Genomic DNA, 21495 nt, shown 5'->3' on the forward strand with positions numbered 1-21495 from the left:
TTTTCAGAAACATTTTGAATGACTAATTTTTGTCCATTCCCCATATTCAGCTTGGTTTCAGGTCAGTGAAGGAAGTGACACTGTATCAGTTATATTTATAACAAATGGAAGTGAAATGGTACGAGGTGGCCAAGGGTAGCAAAGCATGGACGCTGGACCCTTCTAAAAGGCAGCATAGTTGCAACCTTTTCAAGTCCAGTTGAAATTCTTTTTGACGTGAAATACATTCTAGATTTATACCTTCTAGAAATTTTTTGTAGAGACTAAAATAAAAACCATGATATTTTTCAAGGAATAAAAATATATTTAACCATGACATCCTTCACCAATGAGATGAAGTGGTATAGTACAGAGGAAAACTACACTATCCCAGATGCCATGATGAAATTTACCAAAGAGAATGGCATTTCTGTGAGGGGCCATAACATTTTCTAGGACAATCCAAAACAACTGCCAGAATGGGTTAAGACCCTATCATCTGAGAAATCAGGAGAAGCAGCAGCTGAAAGTATGAAATCTGTGGTTTCAAGATACAAAGGAGAACTGATTGCATGGGATGTGATGAATGAGAATATCCACTTCCACTTTTAGGAGGACAAATTCAGTGAAAATGCCTCTTCAGCAGCATATACAACAGATAACAAGCTTGATCCAAAGACAAAGATGTTCCTGAATGAGTTTAACATCATTGAATATAGCTAGTGGGGATGAGGCTTCCTGCCCAGCCAAATATATAAAGAAACTTAAGGAGATTCTGTCATTTCCAGGAGTTTCTGGAATGTCAGCAGCAATAGGGTTGCAAGGACATTTTGCCAGTGGCCAACCAAATCTTGCTTATATGAGGTCAGGTCTTGATCTTCTTGCTACAACTGTACTTCCAATATGGCTCACAGAAGCAAGTGTGGATCCACAACCTAGTCAGGTATTTCCTCAACATCAGAAAATATTCCAATAAACTTCTCCCCCTTGAACCAACTTGTTGAGTGAAATTGGGTTTGAATCCCTTAAACAAGGTCTTGTATTCAAGTCTTAAAGATGCTAAAAACGTGATTGAGAGGGGAAAGTCTATTATAGATGGTTAGCCAATTTTACGGCGGAGATTAGTCATCCGTAAAATTGGATGCTTCACACCAATAGTAAAAAAAATTAGAGTTTAATTAGAATGTTAGTAAAGAACATGGAAATCAAAGTCACTTGTCAGTAAAGTCATACCTGGAATAATTTATGATTGGTTGATAGTGCAAATGATTTTTTTTCATTGATAGAACATGGAAATTAAACTATCGATTTTTTTTTTCTTTAGTTCCTTTAAAAGATTCCTTAATGGAAAATAAACCAAATTTATCTTGTTATCTGTCAGAAAAAAAGAAAAAAAGAAATCTCAACGTACCAGCCAGGTTACTGACATTACCTTTACTTTTCTCATTCTTGTTTCTTGAGTAGGCAGAGTACTTGGAAGAGGTACTAAGAGAGTCTTATTCTCATCCTGCTGTTGAAGGGATTATAATGTTTTCTGGTCCAGCACCAGCTGGTTTCAACACCACGATGCTAGCCGATGAGACTTTCAAAAATACTGCTGCTAGAGACGTTGTGTGCAAGCTGATTCAGGAGTGGGGAACTGGGTCTCATATTGCCACAGCAGACAATAGAGGAGTTGTAGATATTTCACTGCACCATGACGATTATGATGTAACTGTTACATATCCTCTAATCCACTGGAAGCCATTCATGTGAAAGTGGGTGCATAAAATGTTATGCTTCTGTTGAAGCAAGCAGTCATTGCATGTGTAAAGTTGAATGATTGTAATAAAGTGGCTTGCAGCATCATGGTTGATTATTCTTGTTTTCAAAATCCTACAACTAACAATGTTATTTCTCATACTCCAACATAAAACATATACAAGTGATTTTGATAAATATCTATTAGATAGTTAATCACATAAATACATAGAGAGTTAGTTAAGCTTGTTGGTTGAAGAAATAAGTCATGTTACCTATAAATAATAAAGGAGGTTAAGATGTTTAAGGTCTCACTTAAGACATCCATTTTCTGAATGGGCTGAGTTCCTTTTCTAGTTTAACGGTCCAAGCCCATATGAATAAAGAGAAGAATGAGGATTCGTGAATCCATACTCGGGGGGGCAGTCCTTATTGGTACCTGATAATTAGTTACATAAATACTAAATAGTTAGTGAAGTTATTGGTCGGAGAAATAAGTCAAGTTACCAGTAAATAACAAGAAAGATTGAGATATTATCTTGTCATTTGTGCTGATGTTATACTGCAGCCAAGGGTAGATCAAGTGAGAAAAATCTCAAAAAGGTAGAGAGGGCAATTTGCAAGATCAGATTGTTAAGGGATGATTTTCAGTATCAGTACTCTGAAGTCAGAACATCATAGAAAGATGGATGGGAGTACCTTTTAATGTTAGATAGATCCATGAGGAAAAGGTAAAAGTTCTAATATTGCCACAAAGAAACTAATGAACACATTTTATTTTCAGTAATCTCTAAACCAAAAATGTACTCTTTTGTCAGAAACCTGCTTCCAACTAGTGATCTAACCTAATAAAACATAAGTACAAAACCATGCTACATAAAGTTCCTACTACATCAACTAAGAACTCTTACTGTGGTCCAAAACAAAAGTAAAATTCAACAAAGTCCTAACAGCTAAGTAAAAAAATGTGATATTGATTGCAAAACCAGCTTTCCTACCTATCCAACAGTTAGCTTGACCAATTGCAAAAATGTAGAAAGGGATGAATTAGACTTAATTCCTCCTTCCAATTGAGATCTCCACACATAAATGAAATCAAAGTCACTTGTTATGGGTTGGGTTTGAGTTGCTTGGAGGATTCTTCCTTAAACTTGTATTTACTGATCTCTGAGGAGCCTCATTAACTATTTTTAATTTATCTAAACTTGCAGAGAAGTAGGAGACACGATCTAGCAGCTTCCGTGGTGGGCACCTACCTATCAGATTACTTCTAGTCTCAGTAGTCATTGAAACTATAGAGAAAATGATGAAGTGCGTGAGAATTAAGACAAATAGACCCACCAAAGCACGTTGAGTGGTTCTCATGGCAGGGTCTTGTGAAATCAACAATTGAAGATAGTTAAAAGAATGGAGTTCTGGTGCTTGGAACTATCCCATAGAAAAGTTTCTAGGCTTGTTTATGTTGTAGTTTGTGCCTAAGATAGAAGAAGGGAGAAGTACAGTGGTGAATCTGAGGTGTAGCAATCTTTTTTTATTGTTTGTTGGTGGTTGAAGAGTGAAGACTATGATGGACAATGGAGAACAAAGAGGTTTAGGTAGCTTGCACTATTTTAAAAGGATGAAATGAAACGTATTTAAGGTTTTTTCAGCCAATGAATACTCAATAGCTGTGTAAAAGATTCAGATTTAGGGAATTGAAGAGGAAGGAGAAGGATGATGCATGGATTAGTTAACCTGCCACATCTTTGTTGTGTTGTGGGGTAGGAACATGGAATGGAAGGAGCTAATCATGTGATCCTTAATCAAATCCCATACTTTTCTGACATTTCCACAATCTTTCCATCACATGCTAATATTATATCATGTGACTAATAACATGATATCTAATGGGTTTCCTTTCCTCATTTTGCTGACATTCTTGACCATATTATCTTACATTATTATTTTGTATTTCTGTGTGACAGGCACAGCTAAACTTAGCAGGGTAAGATTACTTTCCAGGAGCATGAAGTATCTTCCTCCCAGGGAAGCATCATTTTCCGCTCCACATGCACGACATAAAACACTATAGTGAGTTCATTATATTCCTACTTGTAACTGGTTAGTTTGCGTGCAATTCTATAATTGTATAGAATTCAATAACTTACGAATTCTACTTATATACACATCATGTTTATGAAAGATATTTATACACAGAAAAGGTAAATTTTCTATAAATAGCTGGATTTGCTCCATTAAAGTATGTAACCATTTTTTTTGTATGGTATTTGATACAGTTTTGAGGTCTCTCGCAGATATTTTAATATAGGATGTGGGTTTCTTTTCGTTTTTTTTTAAATTTGGTATGGAATAAAATTTTGCTTTTAATAATGGATGTTTTTAAATCAAAATGTCTTACTCGTTTAGAATCAAACTTGCATGTGAGACTGCGGCTTCAAATATTCTTTCAGCCGAGAAAAAACATGTGATCCATGTCAGCAATAATAAAATAGAATTTGCACTAGCAACCTTAAAGAAATATTTTAATTATAGATTAATTGGCTAGTTTAATCAAATTGGTTCATCAATAATGTTCTGGAGCAGCTCCCCTTGAATGCGAAAGCACCTTTCTACATGGTTGATTGTTTTGCTTATGTTGGCTAATTTCCGTCAGATGTCACTTATTGTTTATGCAAGTGACTTTGATTCATGAGCTTGTTGTCTTAACCAACAAGTCATTTTTCCGAGTGGTTATGGACTTGATCCTCTTAAGTAAGGTTTCAAGTTTGAGTCTTATGAATAAAAAAAATATGATTGGGAGGAAAGACTCCACTAACGGTCGATTAAGTTTCCTGGTAGAAATTAATTATTAACAAAATTAATAAATATATCACATCAATATCATAATGATCCAAAAAATAAACTTGTTGTCTAAGTTGTCATCAGAAAGTCCATAATTCTCCTTATGGGTACTTTGCCTTTGCTTTGCTATTTGTTTGGTCACGTGACAGAAGTAAACTTGTTCTTATTGGAAAAGAAATTTAATTGAAATTTGTAGTCTCAACACAACAATCTCTGGTCTGATTTTCCACACCCGATCTTAAGAGGAATAAATATGCCACAGCAATACCGTAGCTCATTATTTAGCAATTAGCACACACGGTCATGAAGTCAAGATCACTTCCATGTTCCAACTCATGTTAGCATCACAACACACTACCTACCAAGTACTCACTCACTATTTAACACGTGCAGTACTCGTGTAAAGATAGGATGAGTGTGAGAATGAGGGAATCAACATCTTAGTATTGTAAAGATGCATTATTTTCATCGCCACTACACCCAAATTGACTATTATATCTACTTTTCAAGTCACTGGAGAAGAAGGAAAAAAAAGTCACAAACAATCAAATATATAAAGTTAAGTAATGTGTTTTTATCATTCAACACACAACATATTATTTAATTATTGGAATCAATCTATTGAATTAGGTTTATGATTATCAACTATCAGTCTATCACAAAAATTCAGAAAAAAATAAAAAAAAGAAACAAATGCAGACTGCACAGGATTTGGCCAATTAATGTATCATACAAGATTTCTCAAAGAACGAAAGAAAAAAACAAATGTTGTACAATTATCAGCTAGCTGAATCTCATTCAGTTTCTTTATCAAAAAATATTGAAGCATCCTCCTTCCGGATCAGGTCACTATAACCAAAGATTCTTGCAAAACATGAAATCAACTGCTCCTGTATTATTTCTTCCTCAGGAAGGACAGAATCTGTCTCCCTTCTCAAAGATGTTACTTCTTTATCCACAATTCCACAGGGAACAATGTTCTTAAAGTAGCTCAAATCAGGATCAATGTTAAATGCCATTCCATGAGAAGTGATTCCACTTGATATCCGAACACCAATCGCACCTATCTTCCTTTCTCCAACCCATACCCCAGTCTCGCCACTTTGTCCAGGACAAGCTTTCACACCATACATAGCAGCCAGTTTAATCATGGTTAACTCAATTTTCTCTACAAAACTTCGAGCGCCAAGTCCTATGTCACGGAGCGATATGATAGGATACAAAATGGCTTGGTGGGGACCATGAAATGTAATGTCTCCTCCCCTTTGTGTGTAGTGAAGTTCAGCTCCAATTTTCTCCAATTCTGATTGGGGGATTAACAAATTGTGAACAGTTTGCCTTTTGCCAACAGTGTATGTAGGGGGGTGTTGCAAAGACAGAAGAGTATCACATCTCCTATGAAGTTTTCTATCCAAGGCCAGTTTTTCCTGCAGTTTCAATGCATCCAAATAGTTGACAACTCCCAGTTTCCAAACCTCAAGGCTTCGCAAACCCCTCATTCCCTATTCACAAATACATTATTAATTGAATACATAACATGTTCTTATGCTAAGAGAGTGAAGAAGAGAGTTAAGCATTATCACAAACAGGGGCTAGGCAACAGTGGCTAAATTGAAATTCCAGCTTGAACCCATCAATTGTGCAAAGAAATGCTTATATGAGTACCAAGAAATCGATTCTCATTCGTTCAACATGCATCAATCACGGAACAAAGAAAAGAGAAGGAGAAAAATAATAAACCATAGAAAATTACCAAAAGGGTTGAGAAGTAGAACGGCAACTATTGCTCTCTGATGTCTCAGATATCGTAATTTGGCTTCTCAAACGGTTCACGCAAGTGAAAAATATCTGTCCGAGGTTAGAAATTTTTCCAAAGATTCGAACTTGAGATAACTCTGTCTCGTTCTGATCCCTCTCGCACGCAAGGAACGCCTTGGGTAAGGAAAGGTGATTTTTTACCCATATATACAACAATTTTTTTTATTTTTTTTACCAAAATATACAATTCTCCCATTATTTAGACCACCAATATGTTTATTATTCATAATATAAATTCGAATTAAACAATCCTAATTTACACTGTGATTTAAAAAAAAAAATTAGGTTTTTACATTGAGAATTTGGGTTCTCCCAACCCAAATTCTCAACATATATTTTTCACTTTTTTATTTTAAATTTTTTTAAAAATATTTTTAAAAAAATTATATAAATAAAAGAAATTAATAAAATTAGAGAAAATTATAAATTTAAAAACATTTACATTATAATATTTTTAACTAATTTTTTTAATTTATAATCTTCTCTAATTTTATTAATTTCCTTTATTTATATTATTTCAAAAATTATTTTTAAAAAATGAAAAAAAAACATGTTGAAAATTCAGAATGGGAAATTTGAATTCTCAATGTAAAAATCTATTTTTTTTTAAATCATAGTATAAATTTGGGTTTTTCAATTCGAATTTATATTATAAATAGTAAGCATGTATATTTATATAAATAACGGGAGACATTATATGTTTTAGTAATTTTATATATATATATATATATATATATATATATATATATATATATATATATATGTGTGTGTGTGTGTGTGTTAGTTATATGGTTTGCCGTGTGTGGGCTCTCCAAACCGCAATTTTTATAAGAAACTAGCATTAGGCCTGAGCTATGCACAGTGCAGAGGAAAGAAGGGTTATTCTTCCTATATTATTTAATTTTTTAATATCCAATATATTTTAAAAAAATTGAAATGTTATCCTTTTTTTATTTCTTCTTCTTTGAGTCCTTTTTTTTTTCCTTTTCTTATAGCCAGATGGACAATCTATAAGTCAATATGTACAAGTTTATATGGATATGTATAAATATTCCTGATAAATGAAAAAAAAACATAATAATACAAAAAGAATGTTGTGTTAATATAAGTATAAATGCATCTTGATTTAATTAATTATACTCCATTTTTTTAATATAATTTTTGCACCCAGATTTAAATCTATGATGAAGTGCATTTTATCCCAATCCCATCAGTAGACCCTGAAGCTATTCTATCTATTAGCAAGATTCGAATTTGTGGAATGATGGAATAAAGACAAAAAAAATAGCATTTAAAATAAATAAAAATAGAAATAAATCCTATACACAATAAAAAAAATGTACATTTCTTGTTTGATATATTAATAACATATGAATTGAATTATAATTAAATAGATTTATTGTCGTGAGAACTCCTTGAATCACTGCTATAATACTTGATTCAAAGGATTTTTAATTATTTTATTTGAAATTTTATTTGTTATTCTTTTATGTTATATTAATAACATATGGATTGAATTATAATTAAATATATTTATTGTCCCGAGATTTCCTTGAATCACTACTATAATAATTGATTCAAAGGATTTTCAATTATTTTATTCGAAATTTTGTTTGTTATTATATATATATATATATATATATATATATATATATATTATATTTTCGATATTTATATTTCTGAAGTTATTTATTACTTATTTTGATTCAATTTGGAGTAAATGAACCATAATTATTTAATCCTATTTCTAAAATATTTATCCCTAAATAATATACCCAAATTATAAGAAAATCCATGGAGATAATTATTGAAGAATTTTCATCTTCCAATCTTTTTATTTTATTTTTTCAACTCTAGTGGGTTCTATACTCTGTTTTATAAGATCATCTTCATAATAATCATTTTGAGAAATTTAAAATAATTACATTTGCACTTTAAAATAATTAAGATAAATAATGATTTTATATTTATTATCTCAATATTTTACATGTATATTTACTATTTACGATAATGATGTCAATATTCCGAAATAATTACATCCATTTACTTACAATCGAAACAACATTCTTCTGCGATAAAATAAACACTTCATATTTGTACTGGTAGTTTTGTATTATCTTGAATTGTACTTTTTTTTAGATAATCTTGAATTGTACTTAAGATGTCCTGTTCTACATTTTGAAAGGGTAAAACAAACAAGGGAATAGAAAGAAAAGCGCAATGTTGTTACTTGTTGAAATCGAAAAAGTAAAGTGTTTCCATTGAATCAATGGGGTTATGGGAGGCCTTCGGCAATTGGTTACGCAGGTGAACTTACTAGCTACCACCATTTTTCTCTTTCTTTTCCTTCTTCTTTGGATGCATGCTCAATATTATCTGTCAGAAAATTTAAGATTCATACTTCTATTGTTTTGTCATGCTCAGTCGCATATTTTTGTTGCCAATGATCGATCTCATCAAACTCAACAAAAAAACAAAAAAAAATCATGTACCGGAACGTGTTACTCCATGAGTCCTATAGTAAATATGAAAGCATAAATAAGAGATTGGTGACATGATGACTCATGAGTTAGTTATTTACTTATTTTCAGTACAATACATACTGCATATATAACATTAAGTTGCGATTATGACTTGCTAGGATTCTCTTAATCTATTATATCATGTAGCTCTTCCTTTTGAACTGAAATGCTTCTTCATATATGTGTGTGTGTGTGTGTGTGTGTATGTTCTATTGATATTTCATTGAACAGGATTAATTGAATGACCTTCATAGTGGAATTTGTAAACATTTGTTTCTCTTACTCTTGTCCAATGATAGCCTCTTTTTCAAGCAAGAAATGGAGTTATCTTTGGTTGGCCTTCAGGATGCTGGGAAAACATCACTTATAAATGTTATTGCAGTATCTTACCAGACCTTCTACATGATTAATTTTCCATTTCATTTCCTACGGTACACTGGCTTTCCATACTGTATCAAGTTGTCTATTTCCACTGATTTGAGGTTAATTTGTTTCTCTGCAAATTTACTTGTTGAACTTTGTTACCTACAGGTAGGATTTATTATGAAAAAGGTAACTAAAGGGAATGTAACAATAAAGTTATAGGACCTTGGAGGTCAATCAAGGTTTCGAAGTATGTGGGAGAGATACTGTCATGCTGTTTCAGCAATTGTGCATGCCCTCTAAACACTTTGAAACACACAATCATTAGACCACTCACTGAAATATTGTCTTTTCTTATCTAATGAAAAGTTTCATATGCCTTTCTCCCTGTAACATCTGTAGTTTTTCCTTTTTGCTTCTTCAATTCCAAAGAAATAGGAATGAGAAATTTCAAATTTGACAACAGAAATAAAATTAATGCCAAGAAACTATATAATTAGAAAAAAAAAGTAGGATTTACTTTGCTAGTTTGAAACTTTATATTTATGTTTCCCACATTGAAAAATATGATTGTTCCAACTTCTAAGGTTCCATGAAAATACTGTTGCAATCTCACCTTGCAGCTCTTTTACTTATTGAGATCAGAATGAAGTGAACTCTCTTTCTCTTCGTTGACGTGGCATTGTGCTGTGCTATTTTCTAGCCAGAAAAGTAAATAAAAGCGAGTGATGCATCATTCAATCATATGACACATCAGCATCACAGGGGGAATTAATTGCATCAATGTGAAAAGTGAAAATTATTAGGATAATGTGATTACAAATTTACAATTGAAAGGAGTATGTTGTTTCCATCCAAGGCAACACAAATTTTCAACTTCACACTTTTTTTTCCAACTTACTGTATAATTTCATTTTAGATTTTATATATATGGTTAAGATCTTAACGTATGATTGATATCATTTTTTTATGTGGAACTCACAGTTATGTTGTTGACGCAGCTGATCATGACAATTTATCTGTCTCTAAATGAACTTCATGACTTGTTGAGCAAACCTTCTTTAAGTGGGATTCCTATGCTTATTTTGGGTAATAAGATTGACAAACCTGGGGCATTGTCTAAGCAAGACCTGACAGAGCAGATGTAAGTATCATGTCTAGGTGTATTAGATGTTCAGATGCACGTAGCCAAGTTGGGTATAATGCTGATTAAAGCAAAAGTTTGCTTAAACATTTCCATAATACAAGAAATTACAAGTCAAATCACAGCATGTGCACGTCAGATAATTGTAGCTGCAAAGTTATTATCATCTTTTCTTTCACCATCTTAAGGATAGCTACTAAGTAACGTGCTTTATTCTGTCTGCAACTTCTAATGTGGTTTAATAATTTCATTTAAACAATTTAACTTTCAGAATGTGCTTTACTTTCAATATTTGTTTCATATGTGCAGGGGACTGAAATGCATCAATGGTAGAGAAGTTTGTTGCTTCATGATCTCCTGTAAAAACTCCATCAACATTGATACAGTTATTGATTGGCTTGTAAAACATTCTAAATGGATGAACTGAAGCTTGAGTTCTGCCCTATTGATCTATTTGTATGTTGTATTACAGATGAACCTAGCTGATTGAACTTCTGTTGGTGTGATACTAGTTTTTCTTTTCCCTTTTTTGACTAGCTTACACCAAACCAGACAACATGTGATTTGATATGTACATTCTAACGAATTACATGTGAGAGTTGTGAATTATAAGGTAAGACAATTGTTAATGCTACATATGCAATGGATTTGAATAAACAATTGTTTTCATAATATTATTCAAAGATTGATATTTTTGAGTGGCAGGCATCATGGACAACAATCCACAACGTCCTTCCTAATTCAGCTTGAAATAACATAGATCATTTAGCAATATTACTTCATTGTAAAATGTAGAGTTCAAATGGTGTACTTAGACATAAGATAACATACCACACTCTCAGCGTTGTGACTGATGCTTGCAAACTTGTGGAGAGATACAGAAATCAAATCAACTGCTAAGCGTGTCATAGCATGCCAAGCAGTTTTTATGCTTACATGAAAACACTAATGCAGCCAGATAGTTAAGACTGATTCACATCTCCTATTCTTTTGGTGGAAGAAACACAACTGCAAGTGTTCTTTTCTGGTTGAGAATGCAGTGCAAGTCTTTGTGCCTAGTGAATGACAAACACACATTTGAGAATAACACAGGCACAATAAATATGAAAAAATAGGGGCTGAGAATGCAGTACATGCCTATGTGCCTAGTCAATGATTAACACACACTTGAGGACAATACAGGCACAGATATATATTAAAAAAAATAGGGGCATTCCGAGAATCGAACTCGGGACCTCTCGCACCCAAAGCGAGAATCATACCACTAGACCAAATGCCCACACTGAAGGGGTAAAGGCTAAATCAAATGTATGTTTAGTGTTTTGTTAAAAAAATTTATGCATGCCACATTGTCTTCAGTTCTACAGTAAGATTGTATACAGAATTACAATTGACCATATTTGCTTACCAGGATAGAATTGTCAGTCAAGATAACTTATTTTTCTAGTCAAGGTACAAAGGGAGTTTTCTTATTTACCCCTGATTTTATATTTTGACTTTTTTATTGGATTGTTAGATCAAATTTTTTCAATTAAAATTGATTATGCATGCCACCTTGCTTGCAGTTCTATATTTAGATTGCATGTAAATGACCAGATTTGCATACCTGGATAGGCAATTTTCAGTCAAGGTAACTTGCTTTAAATTTACCCCTCTGGTTTTATATTTTAAGACCAACCATGACTTGCAACATATTATTCTATTACATTTTCAGTGGCAAGTCCAAGTTGTCACTTAGTACTGAAAATCTTCCAACCAAAAATGTTAATGTATCACATCATTCATCCCAACACATTCACATGGAGCCTCTGACGCTTATTGTTTATATAAATAAACAACCTAACAAGTCAAGCTCGTCAGCATCTAGAGCTTCAAAAGGTTAAAATTTAGAAATAATATCTTATGCTTATTGGTATTTAAGTATACCAATTAACAAGTCAAGTCAAGCTTGTAAGCTTCCAAATCATCAAAGTATAGGACATTCCGAGAATTGTACCACAAGACCAAAAGTCTTATTATGCTAATTTTGTTGTCTGCTAATTCTATTAAAAACTAATGAATTGTTTTAGTGAAATTATTTTTGGGTGGATTCTGAAGTTAAAGCTTGGCTTCTAACTCGTGCTTCCTGACTTTTACCACACGTCATCCGTAAATTGGTAGCATTCTCTTTTTTACCCAAGTTGAAACATTGTACTTTTAGTGTTGTTTCATAAGTGCAGGGAGCTGAAATCCATCAGCAATAGAGAAGTTTGTTGCTTCTTCATCTCGTAAAAAATCCACCAACATTGATACAAGTTTTTGGTTGGCTTAAAACATTTTAAATCAAAGAACTGATGTTTTGCAGTATGCATCTATTTGTATGTTGCACGACAGACTGACCAAACTGAAACAAGTAACTTCTGTTGGTGTCATACTAGTTTTTCTTTTCCTTTTCTGACTGGATTACATTAAAATAAACAGCATGTGATTTGATCCCTAGGTTATCACATATATACTACATCTCAGTGTTGTAAATTATAGAATCAGATGCTTGATAATGCTACATTTGTTATGAAATTTGAATAAATAATTGTGTTCATACATTTGTTTTTATAAGATGTTGATATTTTTGGGTGCCAGGCATCATGGACAACAATTCATAACCTCCTTCCTTATTCAATTTGAAATAACATAGTTTATTTAGCAATATTACTTCATTGTAGAATTTAGAGTTCAAATGTCACAACTAGACTTAGACATTACATACCTCAATCTCAGTAATTTAACTGATGCTTACAAACTTGTGGAGAGATTTGGAAATAAAAGCAACTGCTTAGTGCTTCCTGGCAAGCTATCTTGATGCTCAACTGTGAAGGATAATGGAGCCAGATTGTGAAGACTGATTCACATCTTCTCCTGTTGTTTTGGTGGAAGAACTGCAACTATGCTAGTTTGCTGATAATGCAGTCCTTGTCTTTGTGCCTAGTCAATGAGAAAACACACATGAGGACAATACAGGAACAAATAAATATGAAAAAATGGGGGCAGAAATATGAAAAAATGGGGGCATTCCGAGAATCGAACTCGGGACCTCTCGCACCCAAAGCGAGAATCATACCACTAGACCAAATGCCCACATTGAAAGGGAGTGGGGTAAGTCAAATCTATGTCTGGTTTTCTGATGAAATTTGTTGCAAGTTTGTCCATGATTTTGTATCAATTATTTCCTAATTTATGCCTTGATTAGTTGATTTTGATTTTGTAATAAATCTGTTCAGAATCAGATTTGGATAAAATCTGAATTTTGATCAGATCATAGATGATCAGCTATTTATTGCTTCCCGATTATAGCAAATTTGGTTTCCTCTTTGGGGCTACTTCTACCTATGGGCATGTTTGGATAAGCTACTTTAGAAGCACTTCTAAGAGAATAAAATGATGAGATGAGTTTCTCCTTAAGCCAAAATGATCTTTCCATCAGCTAATTTGTAGAAGCTCTCTCATATAACTTCTATAAAAGATGAGAGGACATCTACAAAGTAACTAATGGTTAGCTAATCAAAAGCTCATTTTAGCTTATGGAGAAGCTCATCTCATTATTTTCTTCTCCTAAAAGTGCTTCTATAGAAGTTTATCCAAACAGGACCTATATATAAATCAGTACATGTACTATTCAAACAGTACCAGAGAAATAAAATTATTTGCTTCTTTGTTCTAGTAAAATTATTTATGCATCACATGTTGTCTGCAGTTCTATGATAAGGTTGCATATAAATGACCAGATATTGTTACCTGGATAGAGAATTGTCAGTCAAGGTGTAGCATGCTTTTCTAGTCAAGAATCAAGATATCAAAGAGAGTATACTTATTTACCCTCTCTGGTTTCATATTTTAAGTTCAGCAATGACTTACAACACATTATTCTATCTCATTTTCAGTGGCAAGCTGTCACTTGCTGCTTAAAAACTTGCAGCCAAAACTGTTAATATATCACTTTATTCGTCCCAATGCATTCACATGCAGCCTCTGATGCTTATTATTATTTAACTAAACAAGCTAACTAGACAAGCTTGTCACCTTCCAAAGCTTCAAAAGGCTATAATTTAGGAATAAAACCCAATGCTTGTTAGTATTTATCTACTCCAATTAACAAGTCAAGTCAAACTTGTCAGGTTCCAAATCACCAAAATAAAGGACATTCTGAGAATTAATTTGGAACCTTTAACATCACACCCTAAGCAAGAATCATATTCATACGGATAGACCAAATGCCTTATTATGAAATTTTTGTTGTTTGCTTATTGTATTAATAACTAATAAATCAATTTGGTGAAATTAATTTAAGGTGAATTCTGTAGTTAATACTTCGCTTCAAACTTATACATCCTAACTCTTACCACACATCATCAGTATTGGTAGTATTCTCTTTTTACCACAAATTGAAACATCACTTGTACTTTTATGTTGTTTCATAAGTGCAGGGGGATGCTATCCATGACCATAAGCAATGGAGAAGTTTGTTGCTTCATGATCTCATAAAAACTCCACCAACACTGGTACAGTTGTTGATTTGCTTATAAAACATTTTAAATCAAAGTTTTGCAATATGTATCTGTTTGTATATTGCATTACATACTGAACCAAGCTGATTGAACTATTGAAGTAACTTCTTTTGGTCTCATACTAGTTATTCTTTTCCTTTTCTGACTAGCTTATATTAAATCAGGCAGCATGTGATTTGATATGTGGGTTATCACATATCACATCTGAGTGTTGTAAATTATAAAATAAGATACCTGATCAATGCTAATGCTAAATGTGTAATGGACATGAAGAAATAATTGTGCTCATACATTTGCTTTTAAGATTGATATTTTTGGGTGCTAGGCATAAGGATCATGGATAATTCAAAACTTCCTTCCTTTTTTAATTTGAAATAACATAGTTGCTTTAGCAATGTTTCTTCATTGTAGAATCTAGAGTTCAAATGATGTACTTGAGACTTAAATAAGAAAAACAAACTTGAGGGAAATACAGGGACAGACAAATATGGAAAAAAATAGGGGCATTCCGAGAATCGAACTCGGGACCTCTCGCACCCAAAGCGAGAATCATACCACTAGACCAAATGCCCACATTGAAGGGGAAAGGGCTAAGTCAAATCTATGTTTAGTTTTCTCTTAAAATTGTTTATACATGCCACATTGTCTTCACTTCTACAATAAGATTGCACACAAATGACCAGTTTTGCTTACCTGGATAGGAAGTTTCCAGTCAAAGAGAGTTTGCTTATTTAGCCCTCGGATTTTATATTTTAAGACCAACTATGACTTGCAACATATTATCATATTACATTTTCAGTGGCCAGCTGTCACTTGGTACTGAAAAACTTCTAGCCAAAATTATTATTTTATCTGATTGGAAGTGGATCAGAAAATAAAGAAAGCATAATTTCTTTATTGAGTGTATCTCTATAAAGCATTCCCTGGACTAAGGTTTGTTTGGATAAGCTTCTCCATAAGCACTTATAGGAGAAGAAATGAAGTTTTGCAATATGTATTACCTATTTGTATGTTGCATTACAGACTGAACCAATCTTAATGAAGTAACTTCTGTTGGTGTCATGCTAGGTTTTCTTTTCCTTTTTTGACTGGCTTACATCAAATCATACAGCATGTGATTTGATATGTATAATGTAGGTTATCACATATTACATCTGAGTGTTGTAAATTATAGAAAAAGCTACTTGCTAATGCCACATGTGTAATGGATTGGAATGAATAATTGTGGTCATACATTTGTTTATAAAATTTTGATATTTTTGGGTGCTGGACATCAAGGACAACAACTCACAACCTCCTTCCCTGTTCAATTTGAAATAACGTGGTTGATTTGGCAATATTATGTAGTTGAAATGACATAGTTAGACTTAAGAGCTCATACCACAATCTCAGTGTTGTGATTGATGCTTGCAAACTTTTGGAGAGATACAGAAACCAAAGCAAATGTTAAGTGTCTTGTGGCAAGCTGTCAAAGTGCTTAACTGTGAAGGCTAATGCAGCCAGGTTGCTAAGACTGATTCACATGTTCTACTGTTCTTTTGGTGGAAGAAACAAACTGCGTATTCATTTCTGCCTGAGAATCAGAGCATGTCTTTGTGCCTAGTCAATGTGAAACACACATGAGAATTATACAAGGACAGATAAATATGAGAAAATAGGGGCTGAGAATGCAGTGCATGTCTTTGTGCCTAGTCAATGACAAACACACACATGAAAATAATATAGGCACAGATAAATATGAAAAAATAGGGGCATTCCGAGAATCGAACTCGGGACCTCTCGCACCCAAAGCGAGAATCATACCACTAGACCAAATGCCCATATTGAAGGAGAGAGGGCTAAGTCAAATCTATGTCTAGTTTTCTTTTAAATTTGTTTATGCCTGTCACATTGTCTGCAGTTCTATAGTCAGATTGCATACAAATGACCAGATTTTCTTACCTGGATAGGCAATTGCCAGTCAAGGTATCAAAGAGAGTTTACTTATTCACCCCTCTGGTCTCATATTTTAAGATCAAACGTGACTTGCAGTACCTTATTATATTACATTTTCAGGGGCAAGCTGTCACTAGGTACTGAAAACCTTTCAGTTAAAACTTTTAATGTATCACATCCTTCATTCCAATGCATTTGCAAGGAGCATCTGATGCTTAATGTTATTTAACTAAACAAATTAACAAATCAAACCTGTCAGCTTCCAGAGATTCAAAAGGCTAAAATTTACAAGTACACCAATTAACAAGTAAAGTCAAGCTTGTCGGCATCTAAATCATCAAAATATTGGTCATTCCAAGAATGAACTTGTGACATCTCACACCCTAAGTGATAATCATACCATAAAAACCGAAAGCCCTAATATGAAAATTTTGTTGTTTGCTAATTATATTACAAACTATAAAATTGGTTTGGTAAAATTATTTTTGGGTAGATTCTGAACTTAAAACTTTGCTTCTAACTGGTACATATGACTTTTACCACATGACATAAGTATTGGTAGCATTCTCATTTTTTACCTGTTAAAGCATTACTTGCACCCTCAACGTTGTTTCATAAGTGCAGGGAGCTGAAATCCATCAGCAATTGAGAAGTTTGTTGCTTCATAATCTCTTGTAGAAACTCAACCAACATTGATACAGTTTTTGATTGGCTAATAAAACATTTTAAATCAAAGAAATGAAGTTTTTCCATATGTATCTATACGTATGTTGCAATATAGACTGAACCAAGCTGAATGAAGTAACTTTTGTTGGTGTCATACTAGTTTTTCTTCTCCTTTTATGAGTGTTCTGAGTGGCTTACATCATATCAAACACCATGTCATTTGATGTGTAGGTAATCACATATTACATCTGAGTGTTGTAGAGTATAAAATAGGAAACTTGCTAATGTTACATGTGTAATGAATTTGAATAAATAATTGTGTTCATACATTTGTTTTTAAGAATTTAATATTTTAGGGCCAGGCATCATGGACAACAATTTAGCAATATTATTTCATTGTAGAATGTAGTGTCCAAATGACATACTTAGACTTAAGATCACATAACAAAATCTGAGTGTTGTGACTGAAGTTTAGCAATATTATTTCATTGTTTATGCCTGCCACAGCCTCTTCAGTTCTATAGTAAGATTGCATACAAATGACCAGATTTTCTTACCTGGATAGACAATTGTAAGTCAAGATAACTTGTTTTTCTAGTCATCATTTCGAAGAGTGATTACTTATTTACCCTTCTTTGCCAATAAAAAAAATATATTTACCCCTCTGGTTTTATATTTTATGGTCAACAATGACTTAGACACATTATTCTATCACATGCATTTTCTGTAGCAAGTTGTCACTTGGTACTGAAAAACTTCTAGCAGAAACAGTTAATGTACCACTTTATTCATCCCAATGCATTCACATGAAACCTCTGACGCTTATTATTATTTAACTAAACAAACTAACAAGACAAGCTTGTCGTCTTCCAAAGCTTCAAAAGACTAAATTTATAAACAAAACCTGATGCTTGTTGACTTGTCAGAAATTTAGCAACACCAATTAACAGTTCAATTTTGTCAGCATCCAAATCATCAACATAAAGGGCATTCCCAGAATGAACTTGGAACCTTTCCCGACCTAAGCAAGAAACAAATTCATCCAATACAACTAGACCAAATGCCTTATTATGCAAATTTTGTTGCTTGCTAATTATATTAAAAACTAATAAATCAATTTGGTGAAATTATTTACGGTAGAGTCTGAAGTTAAAACTTCGCTTCTGCGTTATACACTTTTACCACATGACAACTCTAAAATGGAGCGTTCTCTTTTTCACCGCAAGCTGAATTATTACTTGTACTTCTAATGTTGTTTCATTTTCATAAGTGAAGGGAGCTGAATCCATCAGTAGTGGAGAACTTTGTTGCTTCATGATCTCTTATGACAACTGCACCAACAATAATTGTGCCCATACATTTTTTTAAGATTGATATTTTTGGGTGATCATGGACAACAATTCACAACCTCCTTTCTTATTCAATTTGAAACAACATAGTAAATTTAGCTATATTACTGCATCGTAGAAAGTAGAGTTCAAATGGTGTACTTGAGACATAAGATCATAGACTACAATCTCAGTGCTGTTGTGACTGATGCTTGCAGACTAGAGGAGAGGTACAGAGATCAAGGCTACTTCTAAGTGCCTCTTGGGAAGATGTCTTGGTCCTCAAATGTGAAGGCTAATACAGCCCGGTGGTTAAGACAAGTTCACATCGTATCCTGTTCTTTGATGGAACAAACCCAACTGCAAGTATTCTATTCTGGCTGAGAATGAAGTGCATGTCTTTGTGCCTAGTCAATGACAAACACCCACTTGAGGGATAATACAGGCACAGATAAAAATGAAAACATGGGAGCATTCCGAGAATCGAACTCGGCACCCAAAGCGAAAATCATACCACTAGACCAAATACCACTAGTTTTCTGTTAAAATATTTTGTGTGAGAAACATTGTCTTCAGTTCTACAGTAAGATTGCATACAAATGACCAGATTTGCTTACGTGGATTGGCAATTGTTAGTCAAAATAATTTGTTTTTCTAGTCAAGGTATCAAAGGGAGTTTGCTTATTTACCACTCTGATTTTATATTTTAAGACAAACTATGATATGCAACATATTATTTTATTACATTTTCAGTGGCAAATTGTCATTAGGTAGTGATAAACTTCCATCCAAAACTGTTAATGTATCCCATCATTCAACCCATCGCATTCACATTCAGCCTCTGATGCTTTTTTTTAAGTAAACAATTTAACAAGTCAAGCTTGTCAGCTTCCAGAGCTTCAAAAGGCTAAAATTTATATTAAAAACAAATACCTGATGATAGTTGGTATTTAAAACCAGATCTCGATAATTAAAATGGGCAACTTGACAAATTAAAAGAATCTTTTCAAGTATTTAAATATTATTTTTTGGATGAAAAAATGAGAATGAAATGAGGTAAAAAAGAAAATTCGGATAAATTTAAGTAAGAGCATACTTACTATCGATATTGGTATTGGTTGACACTAGTATATGTCCTCAAATTTTGGTTCTTGGGAGTCCAGTGGAACAATTTTAACAAGTCAACTCAAGCTTGTAAAATTTCCACTAAACAAAAGGTTTAATCCTGTAAGCTTATTTTTTTAACTTCAGTTCATGTAAATTGACATTTTTTTAATTTTGGTCCATGTAACATATTTTATTTATTTTTAATCTTGTAAATTTATATTTTTTCAATTTGGATCCTTCTAAGATTGTAACTTTTTTATTTAGTCTCCATAAGTTCATGCTTATAGAGATCAAAATTGGAAAAATATCAACTTATAAGGACTAAAAATGAGTAAAATATCTTGTAGAGATCAAAGTTGAAAATGCACAAACTTAAAAGGACTAGAATTAGAAAAATAAACTTAAAAAGACCAAAAATAAAAAAATATTAACTTACAAGGATCAAAAACATATTAAAATCTAAACAAAATGTAGGGAATTCCAAGAATGAACTTTGGACCTCACACACGCTATGTGAGAATCATACAAGACCAAAAGCCTTACTATGCAAATTTTGTTGTTTGCTAATTATATTAAAAACTAATAAATTTATTTGGTGAAATTATTTTAAGGTGGATTCTGAAGTGTAAACCTATCTCGTACATCTGACTTTTACTAGATGGCATCAGTAAATTGGTAGCATTCTCTTTTTTACCACAAGTTGAAGCCTTACTTGTACTTCTAAATTCTAATGTTGCAGGGGTCTGAAATCCATTAGGGATAGAGAATTTTGTTGTTGATTCATGATGTTTTGTAAAATGTCCACCAACATTGATAGAGTTGTTGATTGGCTTATAAAACATTTTAAATCAAAGAACTGAAGTTTTGCAATATGTATCTGTTTGTATCTTGCATTAGACTGAACTAATTAAGCTGAATGAAGCAGCTTTCTTTGGTGTCATATTTGAAAAAGTAATTATGTACATACACTTGTTTATAAGAATTTGATATTTTTGGGTGCCAGGTATCATGGACAACAATTCACGACGGCCTTCGTTATTCAGTTATTCTATTTGAAATAGCATAGTTGATTAAGCAATATTTTTACCTCGTTGTAGAATATTGAGTTCAAATGTCATACTTAGACTTAAGATCACATACAATAGTCTCGGTGTTGTGACTGATGCTTGCTAACTTGCGGAGAGATAGGGAAATCAAAGCAACTACTAAGTTCTCGTGGCAAGCTGTCTTGGAGCTCAACTGTTAAGGCTAATACAGCCATGCCAGATTGTTAAGACTGTGATTTGCATCTTCGTTCTCCTGTTCTTTTGGAAGAAACGCAACCGCAAACATTGTATTCTGTCTTAGAATGCAGTGCTTGTCTTTGTGCCTACTCATTTACAAAACATACATGAGGATGAGGACAACGACAATACAGACACAGATAAATATGTGGAAGAAAAAAGGGGAATTCCGAGAATTGAACTCGGGACCTCTCGCACCCTAAGCGAGAATCATACCCTAGACTAAAT

The 21495-nt window shown here is 33.0% G+C and overlaps 1 protein-coding gene, 1 long non-coding RNA gene, 4 other non-coding genes and 1 pseudogene across 7 annotated transcripts; 2 read left to right on the forward strand and 5 right to left on the reverse strand.

The window, feature by feature from the left end:
• Nucleotides 1-312: 312 nt before the first annotated feature.
• LOC114402106 lies at nt 313-1841 on the forward strand (annotated as a pseudogene).
• A 3315-nt stretch (nt 1842-5156) lies between these two features.
• Nucleotides 5157-6502, reverse strand: LOC114402399 (octanoyltransferase LIP2, mitochondrial). Its single transcript, XM_028364956.1, has 2 exons — nt 6314-6502; nt 5157-6062 (listed from the first exon to the last, which is right to left on the reverse strand). The coding sequence occupies exon 2, from the start codon at nt 6057-6059 to the stop codon at nt 5355-5357; it is 705 nt and encodes a 234-aa protein (XP_028220757.1). The 5' UTR covers nt 6060-6062; nt 6314-6502; the 3' UTR covers nt 5157-5354.
• A 1942-nt stretch (nt 6503-8444) lies between these two features.
• LOC114401459 lies at nt 8445-19622 on the forward strand. Of its 2 annotated transcripts, XR_003664276.1 has the most exons (6): nt 8445-8685; nt 9200-9331; nt 10265-10407; nt 10717-13539; nt 14868-14942; nt 19096-19622. It is a non-coding gene; the product is annotated as an uncharacterized LOC114401459 (long non-coding RNA). The 2 variants fall into 2 exon arrangements; XR_003664275.1 differs by lacking the exon at nt 9200-9331 and having other exon boundaries at nt 8446-8685.
• TRNAP-UGG lies at nt 11615-11686 on the reverse strand. The gene has a single exon. It is a non-coding gene; the product is annotated as a tRNA-Pro (tRNA).
• TRNAP-UGG lies at nt 13450-13521 on the reverse strand. Its single transcript has one exon. It is a non-coding gene; the product is annotated as a tRNA-Pro (tRNA).
• Nucleotides 15449-15520, reverse strand: TRNAP-UGG. Its single transcript has one exon. It is a non-coding gene; the product is annotated as a tRNA-Pro (tRNA).
• Nucleotides 16697-16768, reverse strand: TRNAP-UGG. Its single transcript has one exon. It is a non-coding gene; the product is annotated as a tRNA-Pro (tRNA).
• Nucleotides 19623-21495: the final 1873 nt, after the last annotated feature.

The sequence above is a fragment of the Glycine soja genome, chromosome 20, assembly GCF_004193775.1.
Source record: "Glycine soja cultivar W05 chromosome 20, ASM419377v2, whole genome shotgun sequence".
NCBI lineage: Eukaryota > Viridiplantae > Streptophyta > Magnoliopsida > Fabales > Fabaceae > Glycine > Glycine soja.